The following is a 21,750-nucleotide window of genomic DNA, read 5'->3' as shown; positions in this document are numbered from 1 at the left end:
GAGGATATCGAGCACCACAAGCAGATTTACTAGCTTCAGCAAACGAGTTGCCGAGCCAGTACAGTGCGCTAAGATTTTCCTTTTTTTCTTTTTTGGTTGCAGCAGCATGACAAGGGCCTCAGTACTTTTCCATGAGGCAAGATATTATGGCAAAGCCTCCCTCAGTAGGAGGATTTGCCAACTCTGCCTTTTTAATGGACAAGGACCATAAATCAGGGGAAAATGCTAATGTTGCAAGGGACTTATTGACAAAGATCCTTGTAAGATGTAGTAGGTGGAATGAGAAGGCCTAAAGTAAATCTATATAACAATGGGGACAGGAGGAAATTAGACTGTAACTTGGGCTTCAATTTAACTTGTTTTTTCCGGCCATGAATAATCAAGTGTGGTACACTATCAATCTAAAATTTGGACACCTTTATTTTCATGACTATTTACATTGTAGATTCCCACTGAAGACATCATGAACATATTTAGTTATTTTCTTTGCTACATAAAAAATAAAGTAAAAAAATAAAATAAAGAAGAACAATTAAATGACAAAGTGTGTCCAAACCTGTGACTGATAGTGTATCTATAGAAATATTAGACATAGCGATGAATTGTATAGCACATATTCTTTGTGGACCTTTTGTGTTTATGGGCTTCGCAGTTCAGATCTGCGCCGCTGACCCACATTAGCACAGCAAAGCAACGGGATCAGAGGTCGTTACGTGTGACGCCAACCAGACGATCAGAGCTTCATTGTCCTGCACAAGGACTGTATGCAGCGCATCTTGCACAACATCATGTGACTCTGCCGTTAACCTGCTGTAACCCCTGCGGCCTGTTTCGCCACTTGAGCATGACCGGCGTGTTGCCATAACTAACTTTTACACTAATGTAAAAAGTTGTAAACAATTATGACAGTAATTCATTATTAAAGCAAAACTGGGAGGAATCTTGTCATGCACCACACGAGTCTCATAATCTTTTGCTCATCTCACAAGTTTATTAAAATCCCAACCATTCAAGACAATGAGAGAAATGTCACACAAACACTGCAGGTACACACAGCGGCAGCCAGTGAGCTTTATGAGCAGTCAGGAGAGTGGCGTGTGGAAGCCTGCAGAACAAATTACATTTTTAAGCTTTTAAGGATCAAGTAAGTGCCACATTCTTGTCAAGATCTTGTAATGCCTGTTGCTGTGTCTAAAAGGTGAATTATCCCCGTTTTGCAGGCTTTGCCATGACAGGATATCCATGGCAATATAAGAATGGAGAAAAGAGCACACGTGGAATCAAAAATGAACATTAAAGTGATTTTATTGTCCAAACAGACAACTCAGTTTGTTTCAACATCAAATTTGAAAAACAATGGAAAGTTAAAAAAATAAAAAGGGGGAGGGGGATTTGGGACTTTTTTTTTTTTTAACAAGTTAATTGTTAAAACAAATACACATCACTTGGGCGAACCATCCTTTAATAATTTATAAAGTCTCTGCATTGAAAAGGTGCATCAGGCAGAGGAGGGGGGGTAAAAAAATAAAAATGCAATAAAACATTTGGAAAGAGACGCAGCTGTGACAAAGCTGTGTGAAAAAAAAAATGTGCATGAGATTTAAGGCATCCACATATTCCCCTATAGTCTGGGAAGTCCCACACCATGACAGCAGCATCTACGCAAGACATATAGTCTTAAAAACAATCACAGCCCTAAATACAGCATCACACAACCAGAATATGGCCCCCAAAAGACTAAATGTCAGACTCTTATTCAGCCCTCTGTGTGCTCGCTGTGGCTGAGCGTTCAACGTATCTGGAAACACACAGATGCCTCAAGAAAGTGTCTAGTGTCTTTAAGAAAAGTGTACCCGACAGTATGTCCCTCTCACACTTTGGGATCGGTTTACATTCATCTGCAAAAAGTACAACTTCAAATGGTGTTTGAGCAACTCGTGTTAGAAAACACACAAACACCCAGAACATTACAATTTTGCTGATTTAAAAAAAAAAAAAAAAGAAAAAAAAAAAAGACTTGAATGAGAACAATCAGGCTTTCTGATGCACAAGGCTTTACATCCAAAGCTGACTGGCTAATAGTTAACACTGCGCTGTACAAAAACACTGTAGAAAACGTGACACCACTGGAGTGTCATTTACATTTGGGCAGAAGTGCATTTCCCAACAGGAAACCCAATATCCAAATCCCCAATCCCTACAAAAGTTCAGCACTCCTCAATCACGGTACCTGCCGAGGAGGAGTACAGTTTTTTCTTAACGAGACGGAAACCTGGACTCAGTTTAAGTGCGTGCCTAAAGGTCGGCGCAAAGCAGGTTCCCATAAAAAGAAAGTCCCGCAGGCTGGGCCAGGCGGTGCCATCCTGCTTAAAAACAAGAGTCAGCTCAAATGTAGGCACCACGGTGGCATCGTACACGATGCGTTCGAGCTGCTTGCATCCCTTGTCCAACTCCAGGTGGACGTAGAGAACAGAGCCGCGCAGACCGCAGGGCTCGCAAGATGCCAGCCGCAGGACTTCACGCGCTATTCTCCGCGTTAGCTTCTCTGGTACCAGCACAGAGGAGCAGTGTAGCGTTGTCTTCTTAGCCCGCGAAAGGCAGTTTTCAAACATCTTTGCCAGCTGCTGACAGGTTCTGTCCTCAGTGGCATCTGCAGTCCTCTGGGTCTCATCTAAGCAGTCTAACCAGACGTCCAGTCCTGGGAAAACAAGGCAAGATAAACATTTAAAGGTCAGATAATCCTGACTTAATCATATCAGCTGCAGTAAAATTGAAAGGTATTTTATTAGGTCAACTGGGACAAATCACAAGATTTCAACTCCACCAATGACTAAAGGAATGGGTCTGTGTTTGTATGCTTTTCAGCTGCCTTGTGTGAATGTGTCAACAGTCCCTTAAAAACGAAATACCATCTCAAGAGTCTGAGCTGCACACCCACAAAATATCATGTTTCTGCAGCACAATCTTGTAGCAATGTGCAGAGAAAGACAGCCTCAGACTTGCCTTCAATCGTGGGCTGCTGTTTCGCAAACAAACTGAAGGGATGACTTCATCTGTACCCGCCCCCTCCTCCTCCCCACTGCTGCAGCCATGCACCACACAGGGATAAACAAGCGCACAACTAGAAGTATCCAGCATCTAGCAGGTTAGCTACACAAACAAAAAGAAAACACTAGTAAGCTCACCTGCATCAATGCAACCGTGGTCATATCTTCTATCCGCCAATTCTGAAACACACTCGCTGCTTTTGGGCTTTAACGTGCTCGTAGCAACCATGGTGATAGCCTGTTTCTCCTGGAGTCGGCCGTTTTCCCGTAGTTTTAGAAAAGCTGCCTGAAAATAGTAGCGTCATTGTGTCAGTCCAAGCGGATGGTTTGAGCTATATTTAAACAAATGACTAACTGAGGTAGCTACCTCAGGATGCTAAAACTTTCAAAATGTAGCACCTAAAAGACAAAAAGCCGTAAAAAAACCTAAACAAATAAAAACTTAAACCCCTCAATTCTTAACTGCTAGCTTAAAAGACACTCATTCGCAGCATTAAACGACTCACCTTAAATATTATTTAATACAAAATAACTTAATTTAGACGGTTCCTCATGAATAAATTCGCGCACACACACATTGATATAGAAACACACACACACTGACAGTCAGACGTACTGCAACGGGGTGAAACTTCTGAGGGTTATTTATACCCTCGTCTACTCAGCTGACCAGAGGGCTTGACCAATCAGGCGCTGGACGCGGGACACAGCTCCTTTCCGATTGGCTGCGAAATAGCATTTAAATTAATTCATTGACACAATACTTGTGTTGCTACGTGGGCAAGATAACACGCCGTAACGTTTTTGTATTCATTTTAAAGCGTTAACTTCGCCCGAAACGTGTTTTAATATGCACTCAACGCTTCAGCCACCTGTTTGGTAGATTATGGGTCACCAGCAAATGTTAATAAGCTATCTATGACTGTTTCATTATTATTATAGAGAGACCTCGAGCTATGTTTAAGCCTGTAATCAAGCCACGTGAGTTTTCATATTGCTGTTTGATCAGAAAACGCAAAATATTTTTGTAATCAATAAGGTAAACGAATAAAGAAAACGTAAACACATGAAAAAAATAAAAGTTAAACTACACACTTTAAAGAAGGGGTGGTTAATTAATATTCCCAATGTGTCACTTGATAGACTGGGACTGCACCAATAAGCTGAACTTAGTATCAAGTTTATCTCTTTGTGAACTTATTCTGGTGGCCCTCCACAACAGTCCCAGATTCTCATGTGGGCCCTTTAAAAACAGATTTTTTTTTAAGTAACTTTATTCATAATTTTATTAGCTGTATTGACACAACGGTACTATCTAGAAAATTTGAGGCAAAAGCTGAAAATAAATTCCTTTTTCACCTCAAATCCAATTTTTGTGAACCTCACCCCAAACACAGAGTGCACAATGTCCTCATCAAAAGGACACACTGCCGTATGAAAGACATTCATCCTAACACAGAAGATCAGTAGACGAAGTCTGAGTGGGTTTCACTTCCCAAAAGTACAGTTATGAGTAAAGTGTGCAAACATTTCCCCAGATATTCTTTTAAACCAGATCAAAATGTGAATTTCAGGATTGTGAGGCAGGAGGAAGCCCTTTGACTATAGAGCCACTGAGCCAAAAATGTCTTGTCTTACTGTATTGTGTGTATACATTTGGCAGGCAACGCGGCGAGCACAGTTGTTCAGTTCATCAGCGGTTTATCTCTCACCACTCACAGTCTCAACAGAGTTTTTCTCCCAGTAACTGGATCTGACCCTCTTACCCCCAGCAGCTCTGCTGGCTAAAGGGTAATGGAATCCAGTGGGCGAGGGAGAGACGGAGAGACCAAGCGTTTTCCACCGGTCACATGGGGGGAACTAGATATGCCCTGGAAAAAAAGTCACATTCTTTAATGTTGCTGCTTTTGTAGATGCAGAAATATACTGACAAGTGTTAGGTAAGCAAGGACTTTGGTAAAGTTCACATGTGTCAAAAACACAGCAAGGACAGAAAGAGCTGTCATTATGGAGGCGGTGGTAATGAGGTTTGGACTGACATTTATGAAAAATATGCAAGGTCGTTAGTAGCTGTCTAAGGGGTAGAAGTGGGTCAGGGGCTCTGAATAAGGAGTACTTGTACTTTAGGTAGATTACAAGTAGAAGTAAAATAATTTCCCAGCTCTTATGCAGCGCCTCTTAACATCATCAGTATTAGGGCACAGTCCAGCACATAAAACTCTGTATCTAATCGTTTCAAAGCCAGCAATCAACATTTTACACCCTGCAATTAAAATTTACAAGCAAGAAGAGATTCCTTTGAAAAGATATTTATCCAGGTCATCGAGTAAAGTTTAAAATAATCTAGACACTTCTATATTCTAAAGACTATCATCTCGAGTGTCAGCTGCATGACATATTGAAAATCTGCCATGAAGAGAACACTGTGTGTGATTTATTCCAGACACTGTGCCCGAGACCTGTCCTGCAAAGCTCTGGTTCTTATCTTGCAGGCGTTGTTGTAATTTGCAGCAGTGGGAGTTAGCTGCAGTAGCCTGGGCAGCAAACTGATTCGTGCAGTGTCTACAACACAAGCATTTCTTAAGCACTCGGAAATCGAGCTCAGGAGGTGCAGTGCGTTTGCACTTCTGCACAAGATCACATCCACTTCTGCTCGTTTTGCTTTGTGCGTCAAACATCTGCTCCACTGAAACAGCTGAGAGCAGGCCCCTAATGTGAGGCACTGCTGCGTTCGACCTTAACCTCCTGTCAGTAAGTCAAGTCAAATCCGAATCCGCTTGATAATTTTTCCCCAACTCCTGTTTCCCTGAATGAAGCAAAAGATGAAACGTGTCGGGTCTCGGGTTACTAATCCATTCTGGTTCAGATGAGCCTTCTCTTATCCCCTTGAGGACACGTGGTATGCCGATCTGGGACTCGCCTCCATCCAGTAAAACGTGCCCCTCGTTGCCCCCGCTAGGAAACTGAATAACAAGAAGCTTTTTGCTGAGTTGCATTTCAGGAGAAAGCAGGTTGCATGTGCCGGGGTTCATATTGGTGTGTAGCTGCGTTTTGCTGGTTGTACATTTAAAAAAGGACTTACACACACACAGAAAAAAGTTAAACCTATTCTTTAGAGTCTGTGGGTCACGAAGGCTTTAATTTATCACTTTATAAATTCAAACATAAAAGGCTTTTATGTGTCGCACAGTGAGCTCAAAATCTCTGTTTTCACAGGCAGCTTGAACAGTTTTAATTAACAAATGAAAAATGTTCTGAAAGGCATCGTTTACATCTCAGCAATATTAAAAAAGTCAACTTTTATCCCCAGTCCATGGTTTTGTAACTTGTTGGCTGGTCATCTGTGAAGCGCTGTGTCCGGGGCTGACACCCATTCAACTATTTCACGGCTTCAAACGATCTGAAATCCAGCAGCTTGGTTTTTAACAGCTGCTAAGAAAAGAAAGCACATCGCTCCCTTCCTAGCTTTTTAAAGGCTTTAGTGGTTTACATTTCTGATCTGCTCGCACTATTCTCTGCCCCAGGTCACTTAGGTCATTATCACAACTGCTCCTGTCAGACTTCTTTATTCATTTCTCAGATTTAAAGCTGTCTGCCTCCAGATTTGGATGAATCTCCTACTTCAGCTCAGATCGTGTCCCACAGCTGATGTAAATGTAAACTCGACCTTTTCTTAAACACTTTTACAGCTTTGATGCGTTGATAGTTTATTCATCTGTTTTTGTAATCCTTGCCAGTTACTTCCTCAGATGCACAGTTTTACTGTCCCCTCTAAATGCATCGACTGTAAAGCGCTTTGGGTCGAGTGCTGCTGTTATTAAATGTGCTTTTAAAATAAAATGACTCAACGTTAATGTGAATGTTTCAAATGGCAGTTAAAGAAGGCCCGCTATGCTCATTTCTATTCTGCAAAGCATGCACTTTTAGTTAAGAAGGCTTGTGCCTTAAAATGTAAAAAGACAGAAGGATTCAGGTTTGTAACAACAGGAACAAAAACATGTGGGAGAAAATAACAGGCAAAGATACATATTGATTATTTAGAGTCAAGAGAGGAGAAGGGGTCGAAAAGGGGTGACAAACACACTGAGCAGGAGAGCGCGAAGAAAGCTCCCCACGATGCCCTGAATGTCACAGCCCCGGCCACAGCTGTTAGCGCATTTTATTTGTGTGTGGAGGGTCTTCTGCCAACCTGCTCGCCGTGTCTTTGATGGAAACGTGCCCACAGTCCAAGCTGTCACCCGGTCTCATTTTACGAAGGCCACGGTCAGACCTAACAGGGCAGTGTGTGAATCAGAGCAAAATGAAGGTCATGAGAGATTTTATGTTTGATGTTATATACTCAAAACACCATCTGGGAGGGAGGCTCTTGAACTTATTTGTTACGCACTGCGTGGAAATATGAAGAAGAAGCTGAGAGGTGTGTTTGACTATCGTTGCTTATATCTCACTCCACTGTCAACAACCTCTTTGGAACCTGGCTGCAATAAACAGCAGCCAAAAACATTTCTTTGCTCTTTCATTCTGTAGTTACCTGTTGGCTCCCTCTAGTGGTGAATCACTTAACTCACACCATTGGTGTCCTACAGCTCGCTCACAAAGAACCACAATCAAATACAATAAATTAGAACTTTTAATTTATTTTAATGATTAAATTATCCATTTAGCACATCTCCTATATGCTATTTCAGATCTATCAGAAGATGCATATGTATATGTTAAAAAACAGGGCAGCACAAAAAAGACATTTTCTAGTGATTTATTGAGGAAATTGATGATGACAAATTCCAGCCACAAAGCATAAAGTAGTTCCAGTGTCTATAAATCCAAACAGCCTTTTGCATCTGCTTTAGTTATGTGTGCTTTGGTGCAACATTTGTAGAAGAAAACCCCACAAAAACATTTAACAGACCCTCTGTTGCAGCAAATTCCTATGTTGTTACACGCGCAAACAAGTCGTCCTAACAGCAAATATCTAGCGCACATCAAACAAACCCCAAACCTTCATAATTAGCAAAATGGCTCAAGGCAAGTAAAAAGTAAATGGCAGATAAGAAGGTAACGAAAGGATGATTACAGAGTTATAAAGCGTATGATAAGACTAACGTGAAGGATCTGGGGTCACTACACAGGAAACATGTTTGCGGCAGTAGTTTGCACCGAGTGCAAATAAAGGCTGCATAAATAATAAGTCACCACTGTCATTTAATAGGTGGCGTGTCAGCTTCTTTAGATGAGCTTTGCAGTCCTTACTTTTGAGATCAAGTTCATTTGTTTTAAGATTTATCATCGCAGTCACACGCCCTACTTCATAAAACTGCTCTCTGCATACAGAATCACACTTGAAAGCATCTTTTATTAAAAAAAAAAAAATTAAAATATTTCATTACAGCTTAAAAAAAAGGAGACCTAGGATCGAAACAGCTTTCTCAGACCATCAGTGTGTGGGCGGCGATGGTGACTCTTCTTATCTGGCTTCAGCTGAAACACACAAAAGAACAGGAGCAATTCATAAAACTGATTTTCCAACCTGAAAAGTCAAAAAGGCCGTTAAATTGTGATTTTCATCTTATTGCGTTTGCTGTTTTAAAGCTCCGCTCCAGCAGCCTGCAACAAAACAAACCCTTCTTTTTTTTCCTCATCAGAATTCCTGAAGCGTTATTCCATTTCCCTGCCAAAGGCATGCAGGCCTGACTGGGAAGGAAGGCATTGCATTCGTTGGCCAACTTGTGTTTTATAGTAGGTGGGGTGAAGGGGTAACTTAGGGTGTGTGCGCAAACTATGCTTGACATGCGCGCCCGTGGATGTGCTCGTGCCTTTACGCACGCACGCCTCCGTAGCATGTGGGGCCACGCTGACATTTACTCAGTGCACAATAGGTCGCGTCCAAAATAATCTGCGTTTATGTTAGGATGTCCCTATCTTTCAAGCCCTGCTGCTTGTTTGAGGGCGGGGGGCGCGAAATCACAGGAAACACCTTCTGCTGCCTAGCTAAAGCCCCAGAAGCCCATACAGTACAATGAGGATATTAAAAGCCCAGCACTTCCCTGGGATAATTGAAATTCGGTGTCTGGAGAAACAGTTTCACCAAGTGATGGAAGAATGCGCAAACAGAGGGAAGTCGGGAGGAACCCGCTGCAGGAAATAGAGGGAAGGCGGCTCACCGTTCTCTTCTCTTCCTGATGATTTAACTCCGAGGAGCATGACGCCATCCTTGCTGTTCTCAGCTCTCTGGAAAGATGCGCTGTGAAGGGTTTTAAAGAGATAAATGTTTGGCTTTTCTTCACACACCCTGAAAATGGCACAATCTGTCTGATCTTTTAATATCAAACTCACTTCTCAGTTCCAGTGTCGACGGTTTCTGTTCAGCAGAAGACAACAGAAGGCAATGATAAGCACACATGCTTGTTTGAATTAAAATAATTTTTCAAATCATAAATCCCAGTGTAAGCACTCGTGCATGGGCGTCCTGGCAGAGCATGTACCTGTGGGGTTGTGGACTTTCTTGGATTTGAATTTGAGGACGATGGCGATAGCAGCTGCGGCCAGGGTGGCGGGCAACACAAGCCACCACAGCTTTTTATCTGGGGGAGGGGAACACGAAGGACACGGCCATCAGTATCCATCTGGTGTGACGTGCGTCTTCCACATTTGCGTCTAACCAAAGGGCAGAGCAGTGATGTAGCAGCTGCAGAACCACGCAGTTTGGACTTTCGACCTTTAACGGCCCTTCTACATGGACTCTGCATTGCAGTGCAGAGTTTTATCCCCCAAATCATTAAAAAGTAAAAAAAAAAAAATGTTTTAAAGTCTGTCAACATAATATGTGACCTTTTTTAAAACAAGATTTTATTGGATTGGGCTATTTTAAAGGTTTTGGAGCCCCGCAGTGGAATGATTCAGCCCTCTGAGGTGGCAGAGTCAGTGGGCTGGGCAAATGGGAATCTCAGTAATTACTGTGTATTTTTTTGCCCACACATCAGATATATGTAATCAGGAATCCCAAATTGCTTGCGGTGTTGCTGATAGCGTAATCCCCAGTAGGACACTAGTTTTCTGTTTTCCTTTTTTTTCTTTGCTCTGAAGCTTTTTGTGCTTTCAAGTTCAAGGTTTTTATTTAACAAACGATACTCACAGTCTATGCATTCATCTTCATCTCTAGATTACAAGTCAATCATATGGAGGAGCAGAAGAGTTACATATCAAGATCATTCAATATGACTCAGTGAAAATGAAATGAATGAATGAATATCTACATTTACTTGTTGCTAGCGTTTAATCATATACCATTTATTTAGTGTCTATATTTTTATTGGCAGCTTTGGTCCTCCGTACAGATTCAGCTGTGAGAGGCTGCAGCTGCTGCATCGCTGGTGTGCAAAGTCAGACTGATTAGCTTTGTTACCTGCTGATTTCTCCTCTGTTTGACCCGCCTGAGAACCTTTCAACGACACACATTTTGATTTGATTAAACACGGTTGGGATGTCCATTCATGACCTCACGTTTAGCTCACTGTACACAGGATCACTTACCGGGACTGTTCTCCTGAGGGGTTCCTTTAGTGGGAGGTGATGATGTCCTTGAAGATCTGCTTTGAGAGTCAGTGGTGTTTTGTTGTCCTGTCACATTTAAATTCATTATTTATTTATATATTTCATAAATTAACTAAATTTTTTTTTTTTTACTCAAAGACGGTTCTGGTTTCAATTATAATGTGTGGAGCTGTTTGGGGATTTCTTTTAATTTCAACATTTTCAACAAGGAAGTGCTGAAGGATGGTTATCAATAAGAGAAGAGAGCACAGAAGGAAAAAGAAAGAGAGGGAGGCAAACAATCATGTCGATACAAACAGTACTGTACCTGGGGCAGGAGGAGTGGTACCTGTGGACAGTAAAGAGCAGCGTTGTTTCATTTGAAAAACAAACTGTTTTAGTTGTTTGATGTGTTTTTAATGCTTTAAAAAAATCGCATGATCACATTTTATTTTATTGTGTACCTAAGTCCTGGTCAGGATCGGTCTCATCTGTTCAGAAAACAAGTGAAGAAACCTATGCCTATCACTGAGGAGCTCACACGTGCCACACTTACCTTGACCTGCTCTGCTTTGGCCATCAGAATGCTCACTCTGAGAGACATTAGTGGGGGCTGATAAAAAAGAAAAAAACCTCATGAAATATGTTAAAAGTATCTATGTCAAACTGCCTTCCATATACATTGTTACACTTTATTTCTGAATGCAAAATGAAGTTCATTTAAATCGTCTCTGTACTAAAGCACATGTAGAAACCCTTCAACAAACCACATATGTCATATAAAATTATACAGAGCCTTACTTCCAATGCTTGTCTTGTTCACTAGTTCAGTAGTCAAAGAGTCATTCTGGGCGGATGTGGATGTAGCAGCAGCAGCAGCAGCAGCAGTAGTAGTAGGTAACGTAGTACTGGCTTTAGGCGTGTCTCCTAGAAAACAGAATGTAATGAAGGTTTGTAGGAAAATCTGTTGGAGCTTGACGATAAAATAAACAAGCAGTCTTTAGCCCAAACTAGCTTGTTTTTAAAAGCACACCATCTTGTCCCTTTTTCCCCCCCTTTACTACAGTATATTATTTATTACCTTTAAATCCACCGTATTTTAAATGTCTTTACAAGTACTCCAGTATGCAGTTTAAGGTCACAAACCGTGCTTCTACATCTACAGGTGTGTCCTAAAAATGGTTTTAAGGTGAGCTTTGAGAAACCGTTTTCGTGCTCAGGAGATGCATGTAAATTCCATGAAACAGGACAATAAAGCAAAGTGAAATGCAAAGAAATTTGGAAGAGGGCTTTAAGAAACACTCACGATCCAGAGGAGATGTGGTCGTATCTGTAGGAGGAGAGGGAGGTGCTGCTGTTATTGCCTTTGCTGTTGTCGTTTTTGTTGTTATTGTTGGAACTGTTGCCGGTCCTGGTGCTTTTGTTGTGGTTGAGATTTGGTTTGACTCATTTTCTGTGTGGTATGAAGAAATCATGAAGGAAGTTAAGGAAAATGATTTGATTAGATCCACATAAAAGTCTTTTGGTGGTTATTTAAAGATATATGTGATTGTGGAGAGGTTACAAGAGAGATTAACACACTTTGTTATCTATCCAGAGAAAATCTACAACCGACACCAGCTCACTGTTGAACTCATTGCATCTAAAAACTCAAAATCTTTGTCTGCATGTCTGTCTTGTAACGTCCCTGAGTGCCTTCTTTGGTTGGATTGTTCTCTGCGATCCAGATTGAAGGTATTTCTGCATCCGCTGGAAGGTATGTCTATCTTTTATGTACAGTCTTTGGTTTCACCATCAGATCAGGCCCTCACTCGCCACGTCAGGGTATGAAACAGAAAGATGGCTCCAGCAGAAATGCTCAGCTTGAGGTTTCACAGCAGGATTTTACTGACCAACGGGTGGTGCAGCAGTGGCTACAGCTTATATTGTCCACCTGTATGGTCTCCATTGAAGATTTTGGGTTGTGGTTGCTTTGGTAACCCTGCATTTCTCATAATTACTCATGGGAATGGAATTCTTTGGCTCCATCTGAAGTCGCTTCCGTCACTTCCGATCGAGGAAGTGACGGAAGCGATGGTATTCTTTGTCTCTGCTGAACACCGTGCCGCCAACAATGAATTCACTTGTCATCGTTACAAGTCACAAAACTTAAGTGACATGTTGCTGTTCTTTTCCAATGTGCACAAACCTTTTTAAAAATACTCAACTGAGAAAGGAAATGGTTAATATTTCCTTTTTGTTATTACAGTAAGTTATTACTTGTGTATCCTTGGTTGAAACTGTAAAGATATTTATGCCCAGTTTTGCTCACTGAGTCACAGGCTTGCTTTACAAGCTCTGACCGCCATCCTGCGTCGTGGCTGTTTGGCGCTACTTTAAAGGCCAGCTTCTGAGACGACCGAGGGTCAAACATGTCAGACAGGGGGTGAAAAGTCTAGATAGAGAAGGAGATTACGGCATGTCGAGGTGGATATCCTCTGCCCCAAGTGTCGCAGCAGTGTGAAGCTGCATCCTGTCCCAGACATATACAATTGTTGCTCCCCGACCCGTGTTAAGCTTCCTGCTGTCGATCACGATTTCATTCAGTGCATTTCACTGCAGTCCGGCTGCTTGATGGCTAACAGGACGTTTCTGCTCTGACCGCACAAAGATCAGACTGTTTTTCATGAATCTGGTCAGGAAGGAAAATCAAGTCTCCCTGCCAGACATAACTCTAAAGTATTTAAGGCAAGTCTCAAGTCAGGTCATTGAGTTGTTAAAGGAAGAGTACGAGGCGAGTCTTCGGTATGTTGGATCATTCAGAGAGTTGTTTAAGTTCCTGCTAGTAAATCGAGGTAAAGTTAAATGTTAAGTATGTGTAAATTGTTTGCGACGCATCGTGGCCTTTTCAGTCCTTTAATCATGTAAACAAATCCAAGTCAAGCCTCAAGTATTTCAAGCAAGTTTAAAGATCAAAAGCTAAAGATTTGCCAGCATCAGAGAGTTTCGGATCCTACCAGGCCCACACTTCATTACTTTTCCTTATGTGTCGCGGAACAAAATCTCACACAGATAATTCTAATGGCCCAGGCGTGGGCGTTTCCTCCAGCTTGTTTACCGCTTAAACCTTGGAAGAAGATTGGCTGTCACCTGGGATCTGTCAGGCTCAGGACAATAATCTGCTGTCTCTGTGATAGAGGGGGCGGTTTGGTTCTCACTGCCTATCTGCTGTTAGATCACCTATCTGCTCGGCACAGACAAGCTTTCAAGTTCTTTTGTTTCTGCAGAATGAAAAAAAAAAAACAAGTCAGTAGCCATGTGGCACTCTGGTGCTTTTCATGCCAGAGGTTCTGACTTGTATCTAACATCTGTTCACTCGCAAAAATCAGAAACAAATTGTCAGACTTGTTAGTTTGAAGGTCTCCGTTAAGATTTGGAGGCATAGAAACACAATCACATAAAAATGTGCTCCAAGTTTATCTCCCTTGGATAAGCAAAAATAGTCTGAGTGGATGTCCTTAAAGTAACGTAAGTGACTTTTGACCATCGCTGTGATCTTTATCATTGCACACACCAAGGGGGAAACGCATGGGTTAAAGGGAAGAACCATTAACCAGTGCTCAAACCAAAACAGAACACAACTATGGAGGCGGTCATCTTGATAGAAAGCCTACTACGTTTAGTTTTACTATAAATCACAGAAACAAGGTTGTTGCTAACTATTAAAGAGTGCTGAAGACTTCTATCAGCATGTGATCAAGCTGTAGCCATTGTGAATGATCGCCCTACCTTGTGTGAAGACATGGGCAGATGCTAGAAGCAGGACAGCAAAAACCCTGACGGACTTCATGGCGATTCTGCAGCTGTGAACTCCTTAAACGTCTCCCTTCGAGTGGCCCGTGTGAAAGGTGTCCAAGCCTGGGTGCTCCGCTGCTGATGCTTATTTTGGCACTTCCTTTAGATAGAGAAGGGGAGGAAATACACTGGCTTCCCTTCCTGACGTAAACTGGGTGGATGTAGAGACTAACACAAGGCAGGCACTTGGCTCAATTCTGGGTCTATTTAACAATCATGTCAGTTTTGTATAATGTGGTGGAACCCAAAGGCAACTCCCATTGCTTATTTTTTCCTGCTCTGACACCACTTAACGAGGGTGAAGGAGACTGGAGAGACCTCACGGAGAGTGAATGGAGCAGAATCGGACAAAACAGATGAGATTAGATCTTTAAAAAAGTAGTTACACTGAGCCAGAGCTGTGCGTAAGTGAAGTAACTGTGGTAAATTTTGATAGTGGTGACATTGCAAGCCTTAATCCATTGGAAACCATTAACATACTACACAGTTCAACTGAGAGATAGAATCAGATTGGTAAATAATGACTGGAACTGATGACAAAGACCTGACAGCCCAGAGGAGCTGCTGAGAAGCCAGCCATTCTCCACTATTTGTTAAACAATGTCTTCACAAAACCTGTTGTCCAGGCGTGTTGGTGGTAACACACACTCGCACATCGACCGATGCATAAAGTCAAGACAGCTGTTTTTTTGCAAAAGCATCACAAAATGAGTTTGGATTTTTATACAGAGTGAGGTTATAATCAAAGACGAAATGAGTTCTTCACTTTTGAACACTGCCCGTTTTTACTTGAAACGTTTTACTTGAAAAAACTTTTAAAAAAAAACAAAAAAAAACCAACTCATATTGTTTCCTACCCTATCCCCACCCCCCACCCCCAATAAAACCAAACTGCTGTTTTTTGGGCCCTCCCAAAAAACAGGATGCCAGAGTTTACTTCCTTTCATTTAAACATTGTGTTTAATAACTGAAAGGAGGTCCAAAAGAAAGACACTTGAGACACGCACACGAGAAGTAGACTTCTTAGCTAAAATATAGAATGACTTAAATGTTTGTTTTACTAATTAGAAAATTTTTTTTTCCACTGACAATAAAATAGAAATAGCTGCAACATATTTTCCCAACACATTTTCAGAAAGCCTGACATTTCCAAAATTAAATGTAAACTTCAACTGCAACCTAATGTACATGCACACACCGATCACTTCATTCGGTACACCTATTCAGTTCCTCGTCAATACAAATGTGTAATCAGCCAATCACGTGGCAGCAGCTCAGTGCGTTTAGACCTGTTGACATGCTCACAATGACTCACTGGACTTCAAATCAATCATCAGAATGAGGAAGAAAAGTGATTGAAGTGTTTGTTTAATTTAATGTGTTTGTCCTTGGCAGGCTGGTTGGTATGAGTATTTAAGAAACTGCTGTTTGGGACTTTCCCACACAACCATCTCTAGTGTTTAAGGAAAGTGGCCTAAAAAGAGAAAATATGCAGTTAGCAGTTGGGTGGAGATATCTTGTTGACTCCAGAGGTCAGAGGGGAATGACCAGGCTTCTTCTAGCTGACAGGAAGGCAGCACTATTGCCAATATATAACCACTTGTTACAAGAAAGGTATGCAGAACATCACTCCCATCAGCTAAGAACTGCTACTGCAAAGTGTCGTCTCGAGCTCATGCTGCATTTGGATGTAAGGATCAGAATTTGGCATAAGCAGCATAAAAGCATGGCTCCGTCCTGACTTGTATGAGGAGTTCAGGTTGCTGGTGGTGTAATGTGTTTGAGATATTGACTTTGGGCCCCTTTGTATCAATTCCCTCACTGTTTAAAAGTCACAAGCCTACCTGTTGCTTACTAATTAAAGCGCACCCATCCTTTGACGGCTTCCTTCTCAGGTCATCTCAAACTTCTTTTGAACGTGACAGCGAGTTCGTTCTACTCGAATGGCCTCCAGTCACCAGATCTCAATCCAGAAGAGCACCTCTGAGATGTGGCGCAAACCAGAGAGCCGCATCATGGATGTGCAGCCATGCTGTCACATCAATCTGAGGAATGTTTTCAACACCTCAGGGTCCAACTCGGGCGTAGCTAATAAAGTGGCAGTTGCATGTATTTAAAAAAGAAACAAGGCTGCAGATCCCTGTTCTCACAAACAAGTGTGATTATGCACAGTCATTATGTTTGAGCTTAGCCTCCCGAGTTTAATCAAAGAAGTCACTGAGGTTGATAAAGAGGAAACACCTTTGCTGAGGAACTGCCAAGTAGCAATTTCCTATTTACATACTGCAGCGCTTTGAGCCAAGCTGTGTTTGACTGGAGCTGTAGAGGAGAATCACACTGAACTCATATGAAACCATATATGACGATGACTTCTATCGGTTTTCAGGCGCTCACGCACACATTCACCACACACACAGGGGATTCAGGTTCATTTCAAGTTGAAATTCATGCACATTTTTATTGAACAGTTATATAAAATACTTTTCATAGTTGCAAGTGCATGCCTCATCTGCCAACAGTTTTGAAGTTAAATTACAAAAGCAAGGCTTCATGTCGTGTAGTGAATTACTTGGGCACTTAAAGCAGTTCTTAAAAAAGATCTAAGTTTGTTTTTTCCTCGTTTCATCTTAAAGTATTGAGCAGTATCAAACCTGTAACTGATATACAAAGCAGAGGTCCAAATAATAGTCATAATAATAATAATAATAATCAAATTACACTTTCTGTGGCACATTTACAAAAACAAAACAAAACCGATTCACCTGTTATATGACACAAACAGCTAATCATGCATTTTGGAGTTCCACATGTAACCACACACCTCACAAGAATTGTCAAACATGCTTAATTGGACTGTGTGCACTTACAAGCGCAGGTTAAAAATTTCATTTCTCATCCATCATAGATAATTAAATGCTTCAATTACAAAAAAAGAAGGCATAGAGCATCATGGTGTTAATTGAAAGTATGCAGTTATACGTTTCCAGTATATGTTCACTAAAGCGCAATATATTTCAAAACAGGCCTCCACAGCCAAAGTTTTCAGATGTTCTATTTCCTTTTGTTTGATTTTTTTTTTATAAAACATGCATAGGCAGACACTTTATTGTATTCTTTTTTCCTTTTCTTTTTTACACAATATAGTTTCTCTATTTTTACTTTGTTCGCAATACTTAAAAAGAGAAAAAAAAAATAACACTCATTTCCAGCAAGCCACAATAAATCTACCCTCCCCCCCTCCCCCCTTCCAAAAGAGACAAAAAATAAACATATCTGCAAATGATAGATAGGTTAAGTGTAAATTCCAGTTATGAAACTCAAGAAAATAGGTATTCATTACTGAGTTATTTAGCCATTATACAGAAAAATCAGGTCAAAGCACACACCAAAAGAACCTGAGGTAAGCATAATATGTACAAAACCATAAAACGTTCCATTATTTGGCATTTCCACAACATTGCAACATTCTTTTTTTTTTTTTTAAGACTGCCTAATTAATTTCAGAGCTATTTTATAAGAGTAGCAAAACAAAAAGTTATCAATAAATAGTCCTTATTTAGTTTGTACACCCTTATATGTTAAAAACATTATCTCATGTTCTGTCCTTTTTAGTGCTGTATTTTTGTAAACGTACGATAGTTAGTAAGAAGTTAAACGACTTTCCGTTTCGGTGTAAATGAGCAAGGGTCTTTCAAGAAAGAAAAAAAAAAGAAAAACAAGAAACTGAATCACCTTTAAGATCTCGATCTCTCTTTCTCTCCCCCATCGTTCTCTCCCTCTCTGACATACTGTGGTGTGGAGGTGAATCAAGCGCGGTTACGGCCTGACCCTTCAGAAATGTGACCTGGCAATAACTTAGCAGATTTGACTATGAACTAATATTTTGAAGGCATATCCAAAGACTAGCAAGTGAGATGTCCCCCCGTTATGAGCCATAGATGCCTCCCCCCTCCACATTCCATCACTCCTTCTCCTCCTCCATCCCACACCTTCACCCTCTGCCCCTTTTCTGTGGTGGCGGGTCGCGATGAGGCTGGGGGGCGAGGCAGCCCCGTCGGCCAAGGTGGCGCCTTGCTGCTGGGCCTTCACTGGATGTTGCTGCCGCTGCTGGTGCTCCCCTTGGCATCTGTGCCGTTGGTCTCCGAGGACAGGGCCTTGTTGAGAGAGTTGAGGCTGGCGTCAGAAGGCAGGGCGTCTCGCCGCGGAGGCATCCTCTCGTTGATGCGGTCCAGGCCCTTGGCCTCTTCGAAGCTAGTGATCTTGTGCTGAGGCGAGAAGCCTTTGATTGCTGTTGAGATGCAGGAAATAAGGGTAGGGAGGGGGGGTGGGGGGGAAGAGAGTTAGGAGTGATTTTATATGGTGTAGAGTTTAAATGATTAAAAGAATGGGGGTGGAAGGGGTGGGGGTCACGCTCACATTCACCCGTGAATCACCAAATTTGATTATATTTGCTTTGCTCTTGAAATTGTGAGAGAAAAAAAATTGTTTTACTGAGAAAGTGACAACAGAGGCTGCACCTGATCACCTGATGAGCTGCTGGCTAGTTCAGTTACATTTAATCCATGAAAACTGAATATCTAAAGGCGATCTTTGATATGATAAGTGCATGGCGTCGATCTCTCCAGACACACTTGTAGGTTTGGAAAACAGAAATACTTGCTTTCTTGGGTGGGGTCACATGAGAAGATTTAAAAAAAAAAAAAAAAAAAAAAATCCTGCCCATTAAATCTGGTTAGCTTAGCTTCTTTCTTTTGTTTCTTTTGGCTGCTACCTTGTTTGCAAAGTGTCAATATCCTCATATTTCTATCCAAGCTGTCCTTTTTGATACAACTCTTCAAGGGATTTTGATAATCTCCTCCTGACTAGAACCATGCATCTTTTGCATGTTTGGCAAATGTGTTAACCACTACACTATGGAGCCGACTGTAAAGCGTTAAACTTCCGCCCCTTGAGCGTGGAACCAAAAGCGAGGCAATCAAAGGAGCCTACCAAAGGAATGTTTACAGGCTAGTACAAAATATTGTTTTTTTGGCTTCTATTAATAATTTCTATGAGTTATAAGTGGATACCAGGCAGGTCAAAGTTTGTGCACATTAGTGCTTTGCTGGGTGTTAAGCTGAAGTAGCTAGCTGTGACTGAGAATCACGAGTGTTATGAATCTTCTCTTGTGACTCCACCCAGGAAATAAAAAAATTCTAAAAGTTGAACTTTCTTTGGGTTGAAGATGAATGAAGTGAGAAGAATCTTTGCTATTCATGAGGCCAGACAAAGTCTTCAACCACTGTTACTTGTTTGTGTTTTTCATGGAAAACAGTATTTGTCGTGCAGCATTTTAAACGATTAATGGTTTAATAAGGCATGAACGCAATATGAAAGTATTTAAGCAATTTGATAATGTGACAACACACGGATATAACTTATGTGATAATGCCGCTTGACAGATGAAACGATTACATATTCCTTCTAACTCTACAAAGGGCACTTCCTGACATCAGGGTCGACAGGTTTTCACTGTGCCAACAATATCCGTGATAGCAGACCATCTCGTGGCCATCTTGTCATGCTTTTTTGCGCATGTTAAAAGTTAAGAATGTGACCGATATTAACCAAAATCTCAACGCAGCCGTATCGCGGAACACCTGAAGACCCCAAACATCCAGGTCACCCCATCACAACACAGCTTTTGTAACGACAAAAGGGAAGGGGGAGAAATGATCAAAGAGACAAGAAAAGAATAAAGGGAGGAGAAAAAGAAACACTAGAGTGGAGCCCACTGAGACATTCACTTCCACAAAATAGAAACCACGTTGAGACTGAGCTCACGTACAAAGACACTATCAAAGGAACTTGGGGTGCTAACGACTTGTTTAGTCTGCTTGAAGCATGCAGCAATTGAAGGTTGACTGGAGGTTATGATGGGTGGAAGTTGCAATATGATACAAAACTGAGTGAACTAAACTGAATAATGAAGATAAAACCCTTTAAATATGCAAAGAAACACCAATGACATTAATAAAACCAGCAATTCAAGGCTGTTTCATTCAAGTCGATGGATACTTTAAGTATTACAAGAACGAATCGTTCCAATATTCAGCTTGAGTTCTATTTCAGCACTTTTTAAAAAACATTTTGTTACTTCCACCTTTCATACAGACTGAGGGTGATTAATACTATGGTTGTAAATAAGAAAACCCTTCTTACTAGAATGGGGGTGTGACAAGGGGAGGAGGGGATTTGATTTAAGAGGACAAATTGGGGATTGTGGAGAGGACGGTGTGATGGGTAGCGTAGTTGTGTTGCTGCATAGCACAGGTCAGACACAGGTTATTAGCAGCTCAGAGGAAAGAACACGACACAGCAGGGCCACAGAGGATCCACATGGAGAGAGAAGCAGAGAAGAGTCTGGACACTACAATGGACTGTCCTCTATGGGGCTAAAGAGGAAGTACTGGACAATTTCAATGTAAATAGCAGCTGGCATACTACTATTTAGCTCGCAGTTGAGGTTGTTCTTGCGCCAAAGGCGATGCAAGTAAAGCAGATTTTAGGGAGCGTCCAATTTGGATTTCAAAGCCTCCTGTGGAGCGTCTACCAATTCAGATTCAGCTCTAAGGAAGGTGTTACATAAATAAAACAGCAACAACAATGCACAACTGCTTCAGCTGTTTCAAAGGGGAAAACCATCAAGAGCTTTCATAGCAAGACTTCATTGTATTGTGTGAGGGCAGAGCAGAGGGGGAGCGTGCTGTCTGCTATGATAAGAGCATTGCATTAATCATTTAAACTATGATGAGTGATTTCATTGAAGTACCTTCCTCTGGAAAAGTTCATTCAATCCCCAGATAAGAGAACAAGTGCAGTTTACCACATAAAGTATTACCCTCGGTAACATTAGGAATATATTCCATTAGGAAATAAAGTGTTACTTCAAAATGATATTCAATATCCTGTCAAGGTGAACTCTACCGATAACTCGACAGGACCTACTTCCTCTTTAAGGTCGTGAAAACCTTAATCAGGAAGGTGGGGTTATTTTTCACTTACATGGTGCCTTATCTAGATCTGCTGCACACATTTGCTGTGGAAAAATACTGGTACCAGTACCACAACATTAGCACCTGTGCTTTTGGGAAAGGCCAAATTCAGAACCCATGATGGCGATATAACCTTTGTGCTTCTCCTATTGGTCTGAAGTAGTTAAGGCTTGTTTAGGAAAAGTTCATGCCAGATCTAATACTGTGCAAAAGTCTTGATTTACCGCTTGTTTGTCCAGTTTTATCAATTTTTTTAAGGGCAAACCATGTGAGAGATACCAAGTTGTTTGGATAACAGCTCTGAA

General features: G+C 41.4%; 3 protein-coding genes across 7 annotated transcripts in view; all 3 read right to left on the bottom strand.

The window, feature by feature from the left end:
- Positions 1-1,287: 1,287 nt before the first annotated feature.
- Positions 1,288-3,712, bottom strand: LOC101464511 (DNA damage-inducible transcript 4-like protein). 2 transcript variants are annotated; one of them, XM_004554361.5, is made up of 3 exons: positions 3,554-3,712; positions 3,186-3,333; positions 1,288-2,698 (listed from the first exon to the last, which is right to left on the bottom strand). In XM_004554361.5, exons 2-3 carry the CDS (start codon positions 3,274-3,276, stop codon positions 2,208-2,210), a joined length of 582 nt encoding a protein of 193 aa, XP_004554418.1. In that variant the 5' UTR covers positions 3,277-3,333; positions 3,554-3,712; the 3' UTR covers positions 1,288-2,207. The 2 variants fall into 2 exon arrangements, with proteins under 2 accessions (XP_004554418.1, XP_023009815.1); XM_023154047.1 differs by lacking the exon at positions 3,554-3,712 and having other exon boundaries at positions 3,186-3,547.
- Positions 3,713-7,788: 4,076 nt separating this feature from the next.
- Positions 7,789-14,589, bottom strand: LOC101464796 (uncharacterized). The gene is made up of 11 exons (XM_004554362.4): positions 14,346-14,589; positions 11,884-12,030; positions 11,379-11,504; positions 11,134-11,190; positions 10,906-10,926; positions 10,578-10,664; positions 10,450-10,485; positions 9,530-9,628; positions 9,381-9,405; positions 9,209-9,288; positions 7,789-8,525 (listed from the first exon to the last, which is right to left on the bottom strand). Exons 1-11 carry the CDS (start codon positions 14,404-14,406, stop codon positions 8,512-8,514), a joined length of 753 nt encoding a protein of 250 aa, XP_004554419.1. The 5' UTR covers positions 14,407-14,589; the 3' UTR covers positions 7,789-8,511.
- Positions 14,590-16,849: 2,260 nt separating this feature from the next.
- LOC101465092 (protein phosphatase 3 catalytic subunit alpha) overlaps positions 16,850-21,750 on the bottom strand; it is a 66,277-nt gene continuing 61,376 nt past the window's right edge. For all 4 annotated transcript variants that reach the window (XM_012919977.4, XM_012919979.4, XM_004554363.4 and 1 more), the window contains one exon: positions 16,850-18,699. In XM_012919977.4, the coding sequence (XP_012775431.1) occupies positions 18,497-18,699 (203 nt within the window). In that variant the 3' untranslated portion in view covers positions 16,850-18,496. The remainder of the gene's footprint in view (positions 18,700-21,750) is intronic.

This window comes from Maylandia zebra, linkage group LG3 (genome assembly GCF_041146795.1).
Source record: "Maylandia zebra isolate NMK-2024a linkage group LG3, Mzebra_GT3a, whole genome shotgun sequence".
Taxonomy (NCBI): Eukaryota; Metazoa; Chordata; class Actinopteri; order Cichliformes; family Cichlidae; genus Maylandia; species Maylandia zebra.
The sequence above is the reverse complement of the archived record's forward strand: the minus strand, read 5'-3'. Positions and strand labels throughout refer to the sequence as shown.

Coding starts and splice junctions, on each gene's coding strand:
- LOC101464511 (XM_004554361.5), bottom strand. CDS start 3,276: ATGGTTGCTACGAGCACGTTAAAGCCCAAAAGCAGCGAGTGTGTTTCA. Junction 2,699..3,185: donor CCACGGTTGCATTGATGCAG/GTGAGCTTACTA, acceptor TTGTTTTCCCAG/GACTGGACGTCTGGTTAGAC.
- LOC101464796 (XM_004554362.4), bottom strand. CDS start 14,406: ATGAAGTCCGTCAGGGTTTTTGCTGTCCTGCTTCTAGCATCTGCCCAT. Junction 11,505..11,883: donor GACCACATCTCCTCTGGATC/GTGAGTGTTTCT, acceptor TCTGTTTTCTAG/GAGACACGCCTAAAGCCAGT. Junction 9,629..10,449: donor AACAGAGGAGAAATCAGCAG/GTAACAAAGCTA, acceptor CCCCTCCCCCAG/ATAAAAAGCTGTGGTGGCTT.